The sequence below is a fragment of the Pseudorasbora parva genome, chromosome 25 (genome assembly GCF_024679245.1).
Source record: "Pseudorasbora parva isolate DD20220531a chromosome 25, ASM2467924v1, whole genome shotgun sequence".
NCBI classification, from domain to species: Eukaryota; Metazoa; Chordata; class Actinopteri; order Cypriniformes; family Gobionidae; genus Pseudorasbora; species Pseudorasbora parva.
This window is the reverse complement of record NC_090196.1, coordinates 33019490-33034440: the sequence shown is the minus strand read 5'-3', so window position 1 is coordinate 33034440 and position 14951 is coordinate 33019490. Positions and strand designations below refer to the sequence as shown.

The 14951-nt window shown below is 37.9% G+C and overlaps 1 protein-coding gene and 1 non-coding gene across 2 annotated transcripts in view; both read left to right on the top strand.

Annotated features, from left to right (window-relative positions):
* Positions 1-8161, top strand: part of avpr1aa (arginine vasopressin receptor 1Aa) — a 9937-nt gene extending 1776 nt beyond the window's left edge. Inside the window, exon 2 of the mRNA XM_067436844.1 lies at positions 6123-8161. Coding sequence (XP_067292945.1) covers positions 6123-6415 — 293 coding nt within the window. The 3' untranslated portion in view covers positions 6416-8161. The remainder of the gene's footprint in view (positions 1-6122) is intronic.
* trnaa-agc (transfer RNA alanine (anticodon AGC)) lies at positions 2770-2844 on the top strand. The gene has a single exon. It is a non-coding gene; the product is annotated as a tRNA-Ala (tRNA).
* Positions 8162-14951: the final 6790 nt, after the last annotated feature.

Genomic DNA, 14951 nt, shown 5'->3' with positions numbered 1-14951 from the left:
GTATTTGAACTAATATATGCGGTAACACTTTATAATAACTTTCATCTAATTTTAATATAATATTTAATTTAAGAAAATGGTGTGTTGTATAATGCCTCACATGCAACATTTATAACATGAATATCATTAAATATATTATCATGATTTCGTTCATTGCATATTGGATAGCATACTGTGAAAATGTGCAGTTATTCCTTAGCTGATGTGCACACACACACACACACACACACACACACACACACACACACACACACACACACACACACACACACACACACACACACACACACACACACACACACACACAGGTATCTAGACAGATAGATAGATAGATAGATAGATAGATAGATAGATAGATAGATAGATAGATAGATAGATAGATAGATAGATAGATAGATAGATAGAAGAAGAGAGTGTGTGTGAATCCTGTATTAAATATTATTGGGAAGAGCCGTCGCTGTCTCCGGCAAAGACTAAACAAAATGTTCTAGAAAAGTGAAAACAGGATTTGTGATCAGTAAATCAATCACACACACACACACACACACACACACACACACACACACACACACACACACACACACACACACACACACACACACACACACACACACACACACACACACAAACACACGCACGCACGCACGCACGCACGCACGCACGCACGCACGCACGCACGCACGCACGCACACACACACACACACACACACACACACACACACACACACACACACACACAATCTTTAAATTGCTTTAACTCAGCCTTTTTTTCAAGCCATACAAGATTCAACTAATTTTTTAGATCAGTTTAATGTAATTTAAGTTGATATGACTTAAACATCCAAGTTGATTGTATTAACAAAATGAAGTCAGCAACTATCTCTTTAGAATAATTTATTTTCTGTATAGAATGATATAATAGAAAACATACTGTAATTATGGGGCATAAATATGGTATAATAAAAATGTCCCTTACACATTTAAATAAATATTAACCTAAAATCTTAATAAAAGTGTATTGTTTTAATATAATAACGTGCCAGTGTGTTTAAAAACACAGCTTTGTGAAGTTTACATTTAATGCGCAACAAAACGCTGCTAATGGAAAGAGGTGATAATGCGTTAAATATAGTCTCTCTGATATGCTTATTAAGATGATTGAGAAATGAAGTCATGAGACCAGAATAGCGCGTCCAAGCAGAACATCTGCGGAGGGATGTGTAAATCTGTCATTCCACAGGAGGTTATGGGATGTTTATATAACACATTTTCACCTAGTAGTTCAAGAATTGCTTTAATAAGTTTAGTGATATTTATTTTCACTAATATTTGGTAACACATGAGGCATAAAACCTGGTTAAGAAATCTGCAGCTCTCTTTTATTCTTGAAAATGTTAGGTGAGATTGCGTAATATAATTCTTTTATAAAGCATACAGTTCCGCTCCTGGATGCTGATTGGCCAATACAGTGACTTTAGAATCTGATTGGAGGATGCACATTCTAAAATGTTTATACAATGTTACATTCTATGTATTTTTTAATGATATCACAGTTTCCTCAAAAATATGAATCATCGTATTAGAATAATGCTAAAAAAATGAGCTTTGTTACAGGAATAAATTACATTTTCACATAGAAAACAGCTGATTGAAACATTGAACATTAATATGGGTCAAAATTATACATTTTTCTTTTTTGGCAAAATCATTAGGATATTAAGATTTAAGATTTAGTAAATTTCCTACCATAAATATATCAGAAATGTATTATTAGCAGTAATATGCATTGCTAAGGACTTAATTTGGACAACTTTAAAGGAGATTTTCTCAATATTAAGGTTTTTTGCACCCTCTGATTCCAGATTACAACATTCAATCCTATCCTAACAAATGGAAAGCTTATGAATTCAACTTTTTGAAGATGTATAAATCTCAACTTGACCCTTATGAATGGTTTTGTGATCTAAGAGTTTTAGATAGAATTTCACAAGTTTAGACTTATATATAATTTAAGGAGAGTAGATTTAAATGAATCTTTGGTGTCCTTGTTGATGGCGGGGTGTCTTGGCTATGATTTAATGGCACGAACCCGGAGTACCCCACTCCCCGCGGACACCCAATACGCATTTAAATCTACTCTCCATTAATTATATGATTATATGTAAGTCTGCTGAACATATATACCTCTTGTTGCTGATTAGCTGAGTGCTCTCCACTTGTATAAATTATCTGAACATGCTTCCTCCCAATCCTTGCAGCATTTAAATCGAGTTTTTAATCTGCAGATCTCGCTCTCTTTAAAAATGAAAATGACACTAATATAATTATTTTATTAGCTCCGCTCCTGGAAGCTGACAGTGACAATCTGATTGGATAATGCATGTCTGAAAATGTTGATAGTGTTATGTTCTGTATTGCCATTGCTGTGTTGCAACAGTGAGACTAATCTGTGTCGCTTGTGGAAAGGATTATTATCTTTAAAAGGCTGTGCATTGCCGTGTAACGTGTGTTGTTCAATAAAAAAAAACTCAGGTTTTCCATCCGATAAATATGTGTAGCCCCAAATCATACAAATCTAATTCACGCAATAACTGAGTTGGTCAAACTCAATTTGATCAAATACAGTTTAAATTATATTTTTATTCTTATAACATGACTTTTTTGAATGTGTCAAACTTTCATCATCAGACACAATGTATCTAATATAAGTTTTAAGGGTCATGAAACCCCCCTGCGGCAGCTGTGTTTTTACACATCTTCAATTTGTAAGCTTTCCTGTAGCTCAACCAGTAGAGCATGGCGCTAGCAACGCCAAGGTCATGGGTTCGATTCCCAGGGAGAGCAAGAACTGACAATAATGTAAAATGTGTGCCTTCGATGCAATGTAAGTCGCTTTGGATAAAAGCGTCTGCCAAATGCATAAATGTAAATGTGAAAAGGCTTCTTAAAAGGGGAGTGGTCGACTGTGAAAAGGTGGGATGGTATTGTGTGGAAAGAGGGAATGGTTTGCATAATTAGGGGAGTGTCATATAGATGCATTAAGATTAGCGATACCAACAACAGCGGTTCTGAGATGTTCTTGGTTCCCGTTGGCATTGTTTACCACAGAGAGAGATTAAATGAGGGATGAGTACAGCGAATGAGAGAGCTATGAGTGGCGTGCAGCAGAGATCGCAAGTCATTCAGCTCTTCAAACCTGCATAATTCAGTGAGGAATGAAAATAAAGGTTGTTCTGTATTACGAAATATTTAGCAAACATGTGATGATTAAACTATATTTGTCCAAATATGCACGCTGTTTGGAAAGATGAACAACGCGCCGACGTGAAAAGAGAACACGAACCACCCACGAACATGCTAGCAAACGCGACAGAGATAGAGCTGCCTTCAGGTGCTCTCGGGATTATCGTAAATACGAACGCCCTCACATTTTGAAACTTGAATGCAATGATTTCGTAATCACGACTTCAGAAGTCGGAATTATCAAATTTCCGATGGCACGGGAAGGCAGCATAATTCCAGATCGGGGTAAAAGCGAAGGGGTTTGAGGTTTCATAGTCTCGACCGCGCATCTGAAGCACACAGCGACGCGCGCGGTCACTCGGCAGCTAAATCTATCTGTCCAAATATGCACACACTGAATCACTAAGAGCCCGAACACATGCGGTTTAGTGCATGTCTATGACCACAAATAAAACGAAAAGGTGGCTTTTGATTCTTGTTGATAATTCATCAAAAATATTGTTCATTAGCCTACACTGAAAAAAAAAAATGTTGGTTTTTATTGGTTTAACTTAAAAAAGTAAGTAACCTGGTTGCCTTAAAATGTTGAGTTTATTAAAGTTAAAAATTTAAGTTGATACAACGAAGGAAATTTGTTTAATAAATAGAAAGTCAAAATATTATTGTATCTGAACCACATAAAAAATGTGATAAATCATGAAAATAGCACTATTTGGCTGCGTCATCAGAAATAAAACACACAATCAACCAATATGCTTACAAAATCTTTTAATAATATTTTAATAAAGGTTGTCGAATCTCAAAAAATGTTCATTGTATCAACTCAAAATTTTAATTTCAATGAACTTTTTTTCTAAATATTTTTTTACAGTGTACAGATCGGTTATTTTGCACTCCTGACATAAATTAGATAGTCAACGCTTGCAGGTTCGGCGTGCGATTCCTCAAGTTAATTTTACTTTACCGAGCCTTATAGCAAAGGCTTCCACAGACGACGCCCGCTTACAGCTCGCTCGGCGCCCTTACGTCACTTCGTATCAGGATAACTCCTCACTTTCCTCCCTTTCCTCCTTGACTTTTCCGCACGCTGCTTTCAAAACTTCCCTAACATACAATAATGATGGAAGACGAGCCTGACAGAAGTGATTGTCTCATGCATATTAACTAAATTATCTTGTATGCATACTACAGTGCAGTGATTGGACTGAATGAGCTTTATGTCATGAATATATATCGAGAATCGCTGGGAACGGTCGACGTTAGCATGTCCCCAGCAGCCCATACTTGGGCCGAAAGCACACGACGCTGACGTCAGCATTTGTGACGTTGCTCTGACTCCACTTTTCAAACCGGAAGATAGAAATCGCTCTCAAAAATGAATTTTTCTTTCCCAGATGAATAACATTAATGAGTACCCTTAGTGTTTTAAATGATGTGCAGACTATACATATCTTTTTACATCTCAAAAAAGTGTTTTGTGGTTTCATGACCCTTTAAGAAAAGGCTGGTGTATCTCCTAAGATTAGTATAGATCACTGCGTCCCCACAGCCTAATCCCAGCCACTCTTCAGCATAATGCTAACCACAGAATTCAAAAACATTACAGAAACTCCTCTAAATGTCCAACAGAACTGAACATTAAACACTAACATTAACCAACAACAAATTTCCCTTTATAGAAAACCATAAAATAACACTTAAATCCCTAAATTCACTCTCATAATTTAGTCCCTTGCAAAGCATGCTGGGAACTACAGGTCCACTGCCCAGTTGGTTATGTCAACATAAATATTTCATGTAGTTTTAACACAAATTATTTAGGTAAACTTTAGTTTTAAATATATTACATTGATTGAACAAAATTAAATTAAATTTTATCAAAATTAGATATGTTTAACCCTTGTGTGGTGTTCATATTTGTGTTACTCAGCCAGTGTTCGTGGGTCTGGTGGACCCGCTGCATTTTTGGGTTTTTAATTCAACCCAATCTAAAATGTATTTTAAAATACTCAACAGATGTTTAGTTCATCCCAATTACAAGCAATATAAACAGCATATATGGTTAATATTTTCTCTTTTGTTAGATCACATTTAAGAATTGCAACCTCGTGTGAGAACGGCAGGGGTAGAAACAAAACTCACTCTTTCACTCTCTCACACTTACACACACTCTCTCTCTATCACACGCATGCACGCACTTACACACGCACACACACCCATAACACACACACACAGTTGGATATGTGGTGTATGGTTACTCTCCACAGGCATACTGGTTTTTCTAATGTACAGACTGTATAATCTATCCCCCTACTAACCCCTAAACCTACCAATCACAGAAAACTTTTGCCATTTTTTGAATTTCAAAAAACACCATTTAGTATGTTTTAGTATGAGGACACAGATATCGTCATAAACCATGTTTACGCTGTAATGCCCATGTCATTATACACATTTGTGTCCTCATAAACCATATAAATGAATACACACACACTAACAGCAGCCCTGACAGGAGGAGGACAGAGTAAAGGTGCACACCAACAATTTCTACACTTTTATTAGCCCCGGGTCCAGTGGGCCCGAACATCCTGTGTGTAATATAAATGTGTAGGGGGGTTGTACAGTGTGTGGTCATCGAAAATGTGTTCTGATATATATTCCTCACAGAAAATGAGCCAAGGCCAACGAGTCTCAGTTTGAAAAAAATAATTAATCATTTCATTTTTCTTTTGATAAAAAATGAAAACGGGTCCAGCAGACCCGAACACCATACAAGGGTTAAGTAAAGAAAGTGTTACCTATAATTTAAATGTGTCATATGTACGAAGGGCCTAAAGCACTTTTTTTGAGTGGTTGATGTGTGTTTGCTCTCTGTCTAGACTCCAAGAACACGGCCGTGACTCTGTCTGCTCTGCTGGCCAGTCTGAACAGCTGCTGTAACCCGTGGATCTACATGGTTTTCAGCGGACACCTCCTGCACGACTTCACACACTGCTTCCCCTGCTGCCATCGCATCCAGAAGAGCTTCAGGAAAGAGGACTCGGACAGCAGCTTGCGGAGGACCACGCTGCTCACCAAAATCACCAACCGGAGCCCCACCTGCAGCTCGGGCACCTGGAAAGAGCTCGATCATTCCCCCAAATCTGACAGGTCTGCCCCGGCCGGGACATGACGCACGTGGGCCCTGGGAATGAATGTGACTTTATTGATCGGCACTTTGGTGAGGCTTTGGTGGGACGACGGGCCGAGCTCTGGATGAGCGAGAACACACAAGCCTAGGAGAGGTCATTCTGTTTCATTTAAGCTCCAAAGTTTTCTCTGAAAACTAAGGCCCCGTCCACACGGAGACCCGTTTACACGTATACATTTTTACCGTATCAGCGTTTCGTCCACACGGATCCGGCGTTTTGGAAGCATGAATCCGATATTTTCTGAAACCGGGTCCCAAAGTGGATAAATCTGAAAACGACAATCTTCCGTTTTCCTGTGTACAGCGAATCCGTATATTTTCTGAAACGGTGATGTCCTCACACTTCATCCAGCACGGTGAAAGAGTTAAGGGATAAAGCTATGGGCACTGGGCATGCGCACATCAATATCGCCTCATTTAATGACCGTATCTGCGATATTGTAAGGGTATGTTTAGGGTCGGGGTAGGTGTAGGTGTTCATAAATCACATCTGTTAAGTAGCAAATGTATTTATTGTTATTTTATTGTGAGATTGTGCCTCACCTCCGACCACTGCTATACCTCTTCTAAGCCCCTTTCACACTGCACGTCGGACCCGCAATATTCCCGGAGCATTGCCGGTCGCCTTCTGTGTGAAAGCAACCACGTCCCGGAATTGATTACCGAATTCGACCCGGGTCGGGGACCTAGTAATATTGCGGGATTCGACCCGGGACGAGCGCTGTGTGAACAAAAGCCGAAACTAATGCCGCAACGTGTGCGTAGTTATCGTGCGACTCCTAGAGCTTGTTTCTTCAATAACACAACCCTGCAGTGCCAGAAGAGCTCGTCGGTGTTTTAAACACAGAGAGTGTTCGTATACAAAAGAAACTCAAATTAAACAAGCAGAAATGAGCGCAAACTGGACACAAGTCGAGACCACGGAGCTCCTCACTATCCGCGCTGAAGCTGAGATCGCTCGCCGTTATACGTCACATCCGGATATCACGTGTCAACTCGACCCGGGACCGTTACGGGTTGTGTGTGAAAGCGCACATATTATGGTATTTCGCTGGCAGTGTGAATGGACCAAATCTAGCGGCTTGGGAACAAATGCCGGGTCGCATTATCCGTGTATTTGCCGGAATCGCAGTGTGAAAGGGGCTCTAGACACAACTCTTCTTCTCCGGTTTTAGTGTATTTCTGTGGAAGAATTACAGCGCCACACACTGGCCTGGCATACATACTTTTGAGTCGTTTTCATAGCTCTCGTATGGACGCAGATATTTCTTGAAACGTGGGGGGGAAAGATCGGATGCGAAAAGCTCTGGTTTCGTGTAGACGGGGCCTAAAAACGGGCATCCAGGAGGAGTACGGAGCGCATATGGAGAGCACCTCATCTGAGACTTTCTCTTCTGAAATCGTTTTCTCCGCAATTCATTGCTGTCGTCAGAGAGAAGTTTGGAATAATTAAGATTGTTTCATGTTTTTGAGTCTCTCGGTTTTTTTTTTTTTGAAAGTCTATTTGATCAAAAGTACAGAATATATTCTGAAGTATGATTCTGATGTAAAACAGCTGTTTCCATGTGAATATAGCGTAGAGTGTAATTTATTCCTGTGATCAAAGCTGAATGTATCATTATTACTCCAGTCTTCAGTCACATGATCCTTTACTAATCATTCAAATATGATGACTCATATTTTTGAGGAAACTGATACACTACCATTCAAATAAATAAATAAATAAATAAATAAATAAATAAATAAATAAATAATATACTAGAATGTAACTATCAGCTTTTTAGAACATGCATCATCCAATCAGATTCTACGGTCACTGTATTGGCCAATCAGCATCCAGGTTGTGGAACTGTAATTATATTACACAATGTCACTTCATCAAGAGTCAAGAGATCTGCAGATTTAAAATTTTGTGTGTGTGTGTGTGTGTGTGTGTGTGTGTGTGTGTGTGTGTGTGTGTGTGTGTGTGTGTGTGTGTGTGTGTGTGTGTGTGTGTGTGTGTGTGTGTGTGTGTGTGTGTGTGTGTGTGTGTGTGAGAGCCTGTTTATGTGGTTTATGAGGACACAAATTTGTATAACTACATGGGTATTACACTGGTATTACACAATAAATGTGGTTTATGAGGACATATCAAATGTCCTCATAATTCAAATGGCCTTAAAAACATACTAAATGATGTTTTTTTGAGAAAGTAAAAATGCAGAATGTTTCCTGTGATGGGTAGGTTTAGGGGCAGGGGCAGTGTGTGTGTGTGTGTGTGTGTGTGTGTGTGTGTGTGTGTGTGTGTGTGTGTGTGTGTGTGTGTGTGTGTGTGTGTGTGTGTGTGTGTGTGTATATATATATATATATATATATATATATATATATAGAGAGAGAGAGAGAGAGAGAGAGAGAGAGAGAGAGAGAGAGAGAGAGAGAGAGAGAGAGAGAGATAGTTTTTAGTCATTATTTAACTAGGTATTATGCCAGATATTAGTGTAAATAAATATGACTCAACTAATAATAATGATGCTGAATTTTCATGATCATGACATGATCCTCCATCATTCTAATGCTGCGTCATATTTCGTTGGAAACCGTGATACACTACCATAAAAAATAATAAAAAATAAAAACTTTTATTCAGAAAGGACGCATTAAATTGTTCAGTAATTGCTTTTATAATGCTACAAAACATTGTATTTCAAATAAATGCTGATCTTTTAAAACGCTCTATATATTAAAGAATCCTGACAAATAAAACATCACAGTTGCACGAAAATATGAAGAAGCACAATTGATAATGAGCATAAATAAGCAGCAAATCCATGATTTCTGAAGGATTATGTAACACTGAAGACTGGAGAAATGACGCTGAACATTTTATCACTTAAAAAAATTACACTTCACTTTATATTCACATAGGAAACAGCTGTTTTACAACGGAATAATAGTCAAAAAATTTCCTGGAAGCTATTGATCGGATAAACGCAGCTTTGGTGAACAGAAGAGACTCTTTTAAGACCTCACTAATGTAATTTTAATTTAAAATGGTAGTTTATCGCATCTTACAAAAAGGCACTTGAGGTTGTGTTACAGTATATTGCGAATATATTCACACCGCCGCATGTCAAGCTTAACAACTCGCAATATCTACAATCTCTCGCGTCGTGTTGCTTATATAGATCATTGTCTATTATGGAAACAGTGGGAACATGGAAAACGCAGTAAATCTCTTTAGGGACTGCGGCACAATGAGTCCGGCGAGGCATTTCCTGCGATAAGCGTCTACTTAAGCCTGGCGCTGGATGTATTTTGGCCCTGATTACATGACCCTCACGCCAAAGTAAACCAGACACCTGCTGCCAGGGACAAACTTACAGCGAGCGTGTGGATTTCACACAGGGCTGGGGATATAATATAGCGGTTTCCAGAAAAGAAATGAATGTTGCACTAAATAAAACACAGGAAACGCTCTGCTTTATGAAATATTAATGTCACTTTGGCTGTCACGGGGCGGCATGAAACCTTCAGGGCATGAATCGTATCAGATCTGTCTTATAAATGAATGTTTTTACTTGGCCAAGCATGTGTTTACTGGTCATTCGTCAGGTCTAAGACTCTTTTCAGGTGTTTTAATGCTATGTTATTCCACACTGTACATTTCTTTTGTTGGTTTAACTTAAAAAAAATAAGTAACCTGGTTGTCTTAACATTTTGAAATTACAAATATAAGTTGATACAATGAAGTAAATTGGTTTAATAAATAGAAACTCAAAATATTATTGTCTCTGAATCACATAAAAAATTTGATAAATCATGAAAATAGCACAATTTGGCTGCGTCATCACAAATAAAACACACACAATTACCCAATATGCTTACAAAATCTTTTAATAATATTTCAATAAAGGTTGTTGATACTCAAAAAAAAATGTTCATTGTATTAACTAAATTTTAAATGAACTCAATATTTTAAGGCAACCAAGTAAGTTATTTTTTAAATATTTTTTTACAGTGTTTGTGTATATATTAAAGATATAAATAAATGCACAGCTATAATAGAATATCTTTATGAAATCAGATATGTTTTGTTGAAGTCAGAATTGTTCACTGCCAGCTTTAAATGTGCTGCACCTTTCACAAATGTCTCGGTGTATCCGTGTGCCAAATCCAATAAATCAAACCTTTGAGAAATATTAGTTCTGGATCTAATGTGTTTTAGCAACCGAGCTGTTTCTAGCACTCTTCATGACCGCCTGCAAATCAAATGCAACTTTATACCACATGCACAGATGCAAGTTTAACTTTATTGGCTTTTTATTATTAAGGCTTTGAGTACGCACCCCACCATACCTGTCAGCATCTGGGTATTAAAATCCGGGAGAGATCATTATGAATTATATATAGATTAATCCTTATTAAAGGTACTGAAGTTATTTAGTCATATTTAGTGAGCAATTACTTTTGTTCTTTACATTGTCATTATAAGTGGTTACTGTCACTTTAAAAGATCTTCCGCTGTCGCACATGATATGGATGTGAGATGCTGAAGTCGCAGTTACAAAACAAACAAAACGCGTGACTGTCCCCCATCTGCTCCTCTTCAGAAAATTAAATTCGCTGTCCCATTGATCACTGTATTTACACGAGGGTTTGGGTTTTTTGGCAGGAGTGGCTTCTGTCTCTATCGGTACGTCCCATAGACAGTAAAAGAAATGGACAGAGCGATCCCATTGACTTCAACGGCGGAAAAATGAGGCCAATCAGGAGCACTCACTTCCTGATGGCGGAGTGAACTGCGCAGACTCAGACTGAGCTTGAGGACGTAGATGTGACGTGAGCCTCCTGTCTGACAGCTGCAGGTCTTCTAGTAGTTGTGGAAAGTGAAATCTGAATCACGTTGTTTAAATGTTTTCTCCCGTTGCTTTTGGCTCACTATGGGCTTCTCCTCATTCTTCCCCCTTGACTTTATCAGGCTTTATGTCCCCATACGGAAATGTAATATATGTCTATATATGAAAAATCAATATATGCGATATATGTGATATATAAAGTAAAAACATATATGAAACATTAGAAATTGGAACAATTCCATATATTGACATATAAATGTATCCCATATATTATGTTAATGTATGTATAATACATATTTTGACATATAGGTCTCATATATGAAATATCCTAATATGCTCATATAGAGTAAAAACAAATGCACATATATGCACAGCATCAGAAATTCCATATATTGACATATATCTTTAGTCCACATATTATATATGTTTAAATTATATATGTGACAAATCAATATCACTGTCAAATGTCGTAGAGTCTTAAAATCTATACTATGTATAAAACAAATGACATTTAAAATATAAAATATTTATAAAGTTACTTGTCAGGTGAGGCAAGAGATGAAGGACTCAAGGGTGCAGAGGTTAATGGGCTTTTTATTAGACTTCAAAAATAAACAATCAAAACACAAACAAACCTTCATGCTTGTATTTGGCTCGTCTTAGTTTTTTATACAATAAGAAATCCTCAAAAAAAAAACGGGAATTCACTTTTGCCAATAGTTTGTGTTCAAACTAACTGTAAGATTCTCAATGAGGGAGTGAAAATAAATCATATCTATTTAACCACTGAATGAGATAACATAGTAACAATTAGCACATGGATGGAAATCCAAGACAGCATTGTGAATATCAAAGCTCAACACTATAAGTAAACAAATAAACAGTAAATCAATTCCAAACCCAAAATACTAGTGATACACAAACAAAAAACAGTACCAAACCATTCAAAATGCTGTAGAGGGAAAAGGATATACAGTCTGCAATGCAAGTCTCTTATATGAGTGTTGTAGAAGGCCCAGTCCCAGCAGGCAATGAAGATATACAATCCTAAATCCTAGATTAGGCACTGGCACAATCCAACACAGGTAAGAAGTAGGTATCAGTGCACTCAAGCCCCATAACAGAGTCCTCTGCAAGCTTCTCTACAAACTTCCAAACACTTTGAATTAACATTTTTATGGGTACATAAAAATGTGCATTTGAACAAGATTGTAAAGCATTAGAATGTACAATTCACTTAACTCTCAAACACAATGTGATTCCAGGCATTTTCACCCATTCTCCTTTGCCATGCCTCTTCTCTATGCTACTCGTAACCTTAAAACCACTTCCTCCATTTGTTGCCCTCTAGAGGACAGGATGAAAAATGTCGCCCATGTACCAGAGTAACAAAAGACAAAAGAGTGTATACTGCCCAAGCAAAACGAGATGCTCACACGAGACCAAGCAAATGCTCAAACTCACAACGGGGAGAAAAACACACATGGAGCTTTTAATGTCCAAAGCCTGAACCAAAACCACATTATGAAATGCCAGGATTCAAACACCACTATATAAATCCATATAAAATCCTATACGAGCATACTGAATGTTTGCATATATTATGTTTAAATAAACTTACATATATAAATTCGACATATATTGTTTACATATATGGCATTAACATACAGTACCATATAAAAAAATCATCATATAAATAATTTTAATATATGTATATATAATAATTATTCTATGGGTATTTCATACATGGTATAAACCTATATCTTCATATATCGTGAGAATGTATATATGTGCTAATAATGTATTGCCTTATATGAAACATATATGACATCACAACTTGGATATAGGGACATGTACATATATTACATTTCTGTATGGGTCTCCACGACCCCCCGACTGCCTCATAGTCAGCTAAAGATTGCTTCTGAGCGTCTCCTCCTGTCTATACGGTAATTTCTCAACTGTGCGACAGAGTCGCGTTGGTTATGACGCAATCGTTAGCCTATTTTTTACAAAAACAGCTTCTACGGGGCGATAGTGTAAGATACAAGGTAATGGAGCCTTTTATGCATTGTCGTGTTTCTTTAGAAATAAACAATGGACAAATGGAGTCTTTAAACGCCTCAGATGTAAAGTTATTCACTGTCAAAGTGACTCAAAAATGAATGGGAGTCAATGGGATGCTAACAGCAGGTGATGGCTTGGTTAGCAATGGCAGCCCCTATGGGAGGAACGCTTTCTGAGCGCTAGATTACCCGCTTGGTACGTCCATCATCCGTCTCTGTTTTGTTTTTGTTTTTTTCCCGCGTTGTCACTCGTCATCTGACCTCACACACTAACCTCGCAACAACGGCCACTACAGTAACGTTACTGTAGGCTACTGCAGTTATCGTGAGGCTAGTTACAGAGCTCAGATTGGAAATGTTTTAGTTTTTTTCCTCCATATTATTATTTTTTAATAACGCAGATTAAAATACGGGATATATACAGGAAAATACTAAGAAGGGAGGACAGCAGGAAAGATACGGGACTTTCCCGGCCAAAATGGGATACTTGACAGGTATGCGCCCCACTGATTAACCGATAGAATATTGTTCCAGTGTTGGTAGTTTGATGAAAGGTAAATGACTTCTCCATTACAAGCACGTAGTGAAAAACAAAAAGTGGACTAATGACACTATGTTTCTTTTTCGTAAGTGTTTGTGCAAATCCAACACCGGACTCTTCATCACAATGTGAATTGCCTACTAGGATCATTTCCAAACATCCCATAATAGCTTGAGAGTTTCCTGTTTGTTTCCTGTTTAAGGATGCATGTTCTTTCCCCTGAATTAACCAACTTTTCTCTTTTCCTCGAGTCCAGAGGCGAGACAGCTGTGGTCTGTGTGTGTGTGTGTGTGTGTGTGTGTGTGTGTGTGTGTGTGTGTGTGTGTGTGTGTGTGTGTGTGTGTGTGTGTGTGTGTGTGTGTGTGTGTGTGTGTGTGTGAGAAAGAGTTACAATCTCCCGAGCTTCTCACATTAGACTCACATGTCTATTAACATTCTCTCCTGCCACCTTTGACCTCAATGTATTCCAGGAGTAGCCGTGAACCGGGAACACCAGCGGAACAAATGATGCCAGATCGTGCCTCATGTAACTCTTGTAAGTTATTTTGTGTCTGAGGGATGACGTTGAAGAGATGTGACATGAAAACCAAGACCACATTGTGTGCTCTTAATCATTTCCATGCAGTCTTCCCTGCTGAAAAATAAAAACAAGTAGGTTTATAGTGGTTTAGATCACAAGTTTCACAGCAACCAATCACAGCAGTGGGCGTTTACACTGAAGTCTCACAGCGGCCAATCACAGCAGTGGGCGTTTACACTGAAGTCTCACAGCGGCCAATCACAGCAGTGGGCGTTTACACTGAAGTCTCACAGCGGCCAATCACAGCAGTGGGCGTTTACACTGAAGTCTCACAGCAGACACGCCCCTTCAAACAGAGCATCCAAATCAGAGGCTAAAATCAGGATAGCAAAATGGCTTTTATTTCTAAATTATGTAAAAATCATACTAACATTAGTGCACCACAGGAAACATTATAAAACAATAAAATAATGCCTTTAAATTTGATATGAAGTATATATTAACAAATAAATAAAACAAGTGGTTTTCCAAATTTTAGGTTGATAACTCAAAAAAT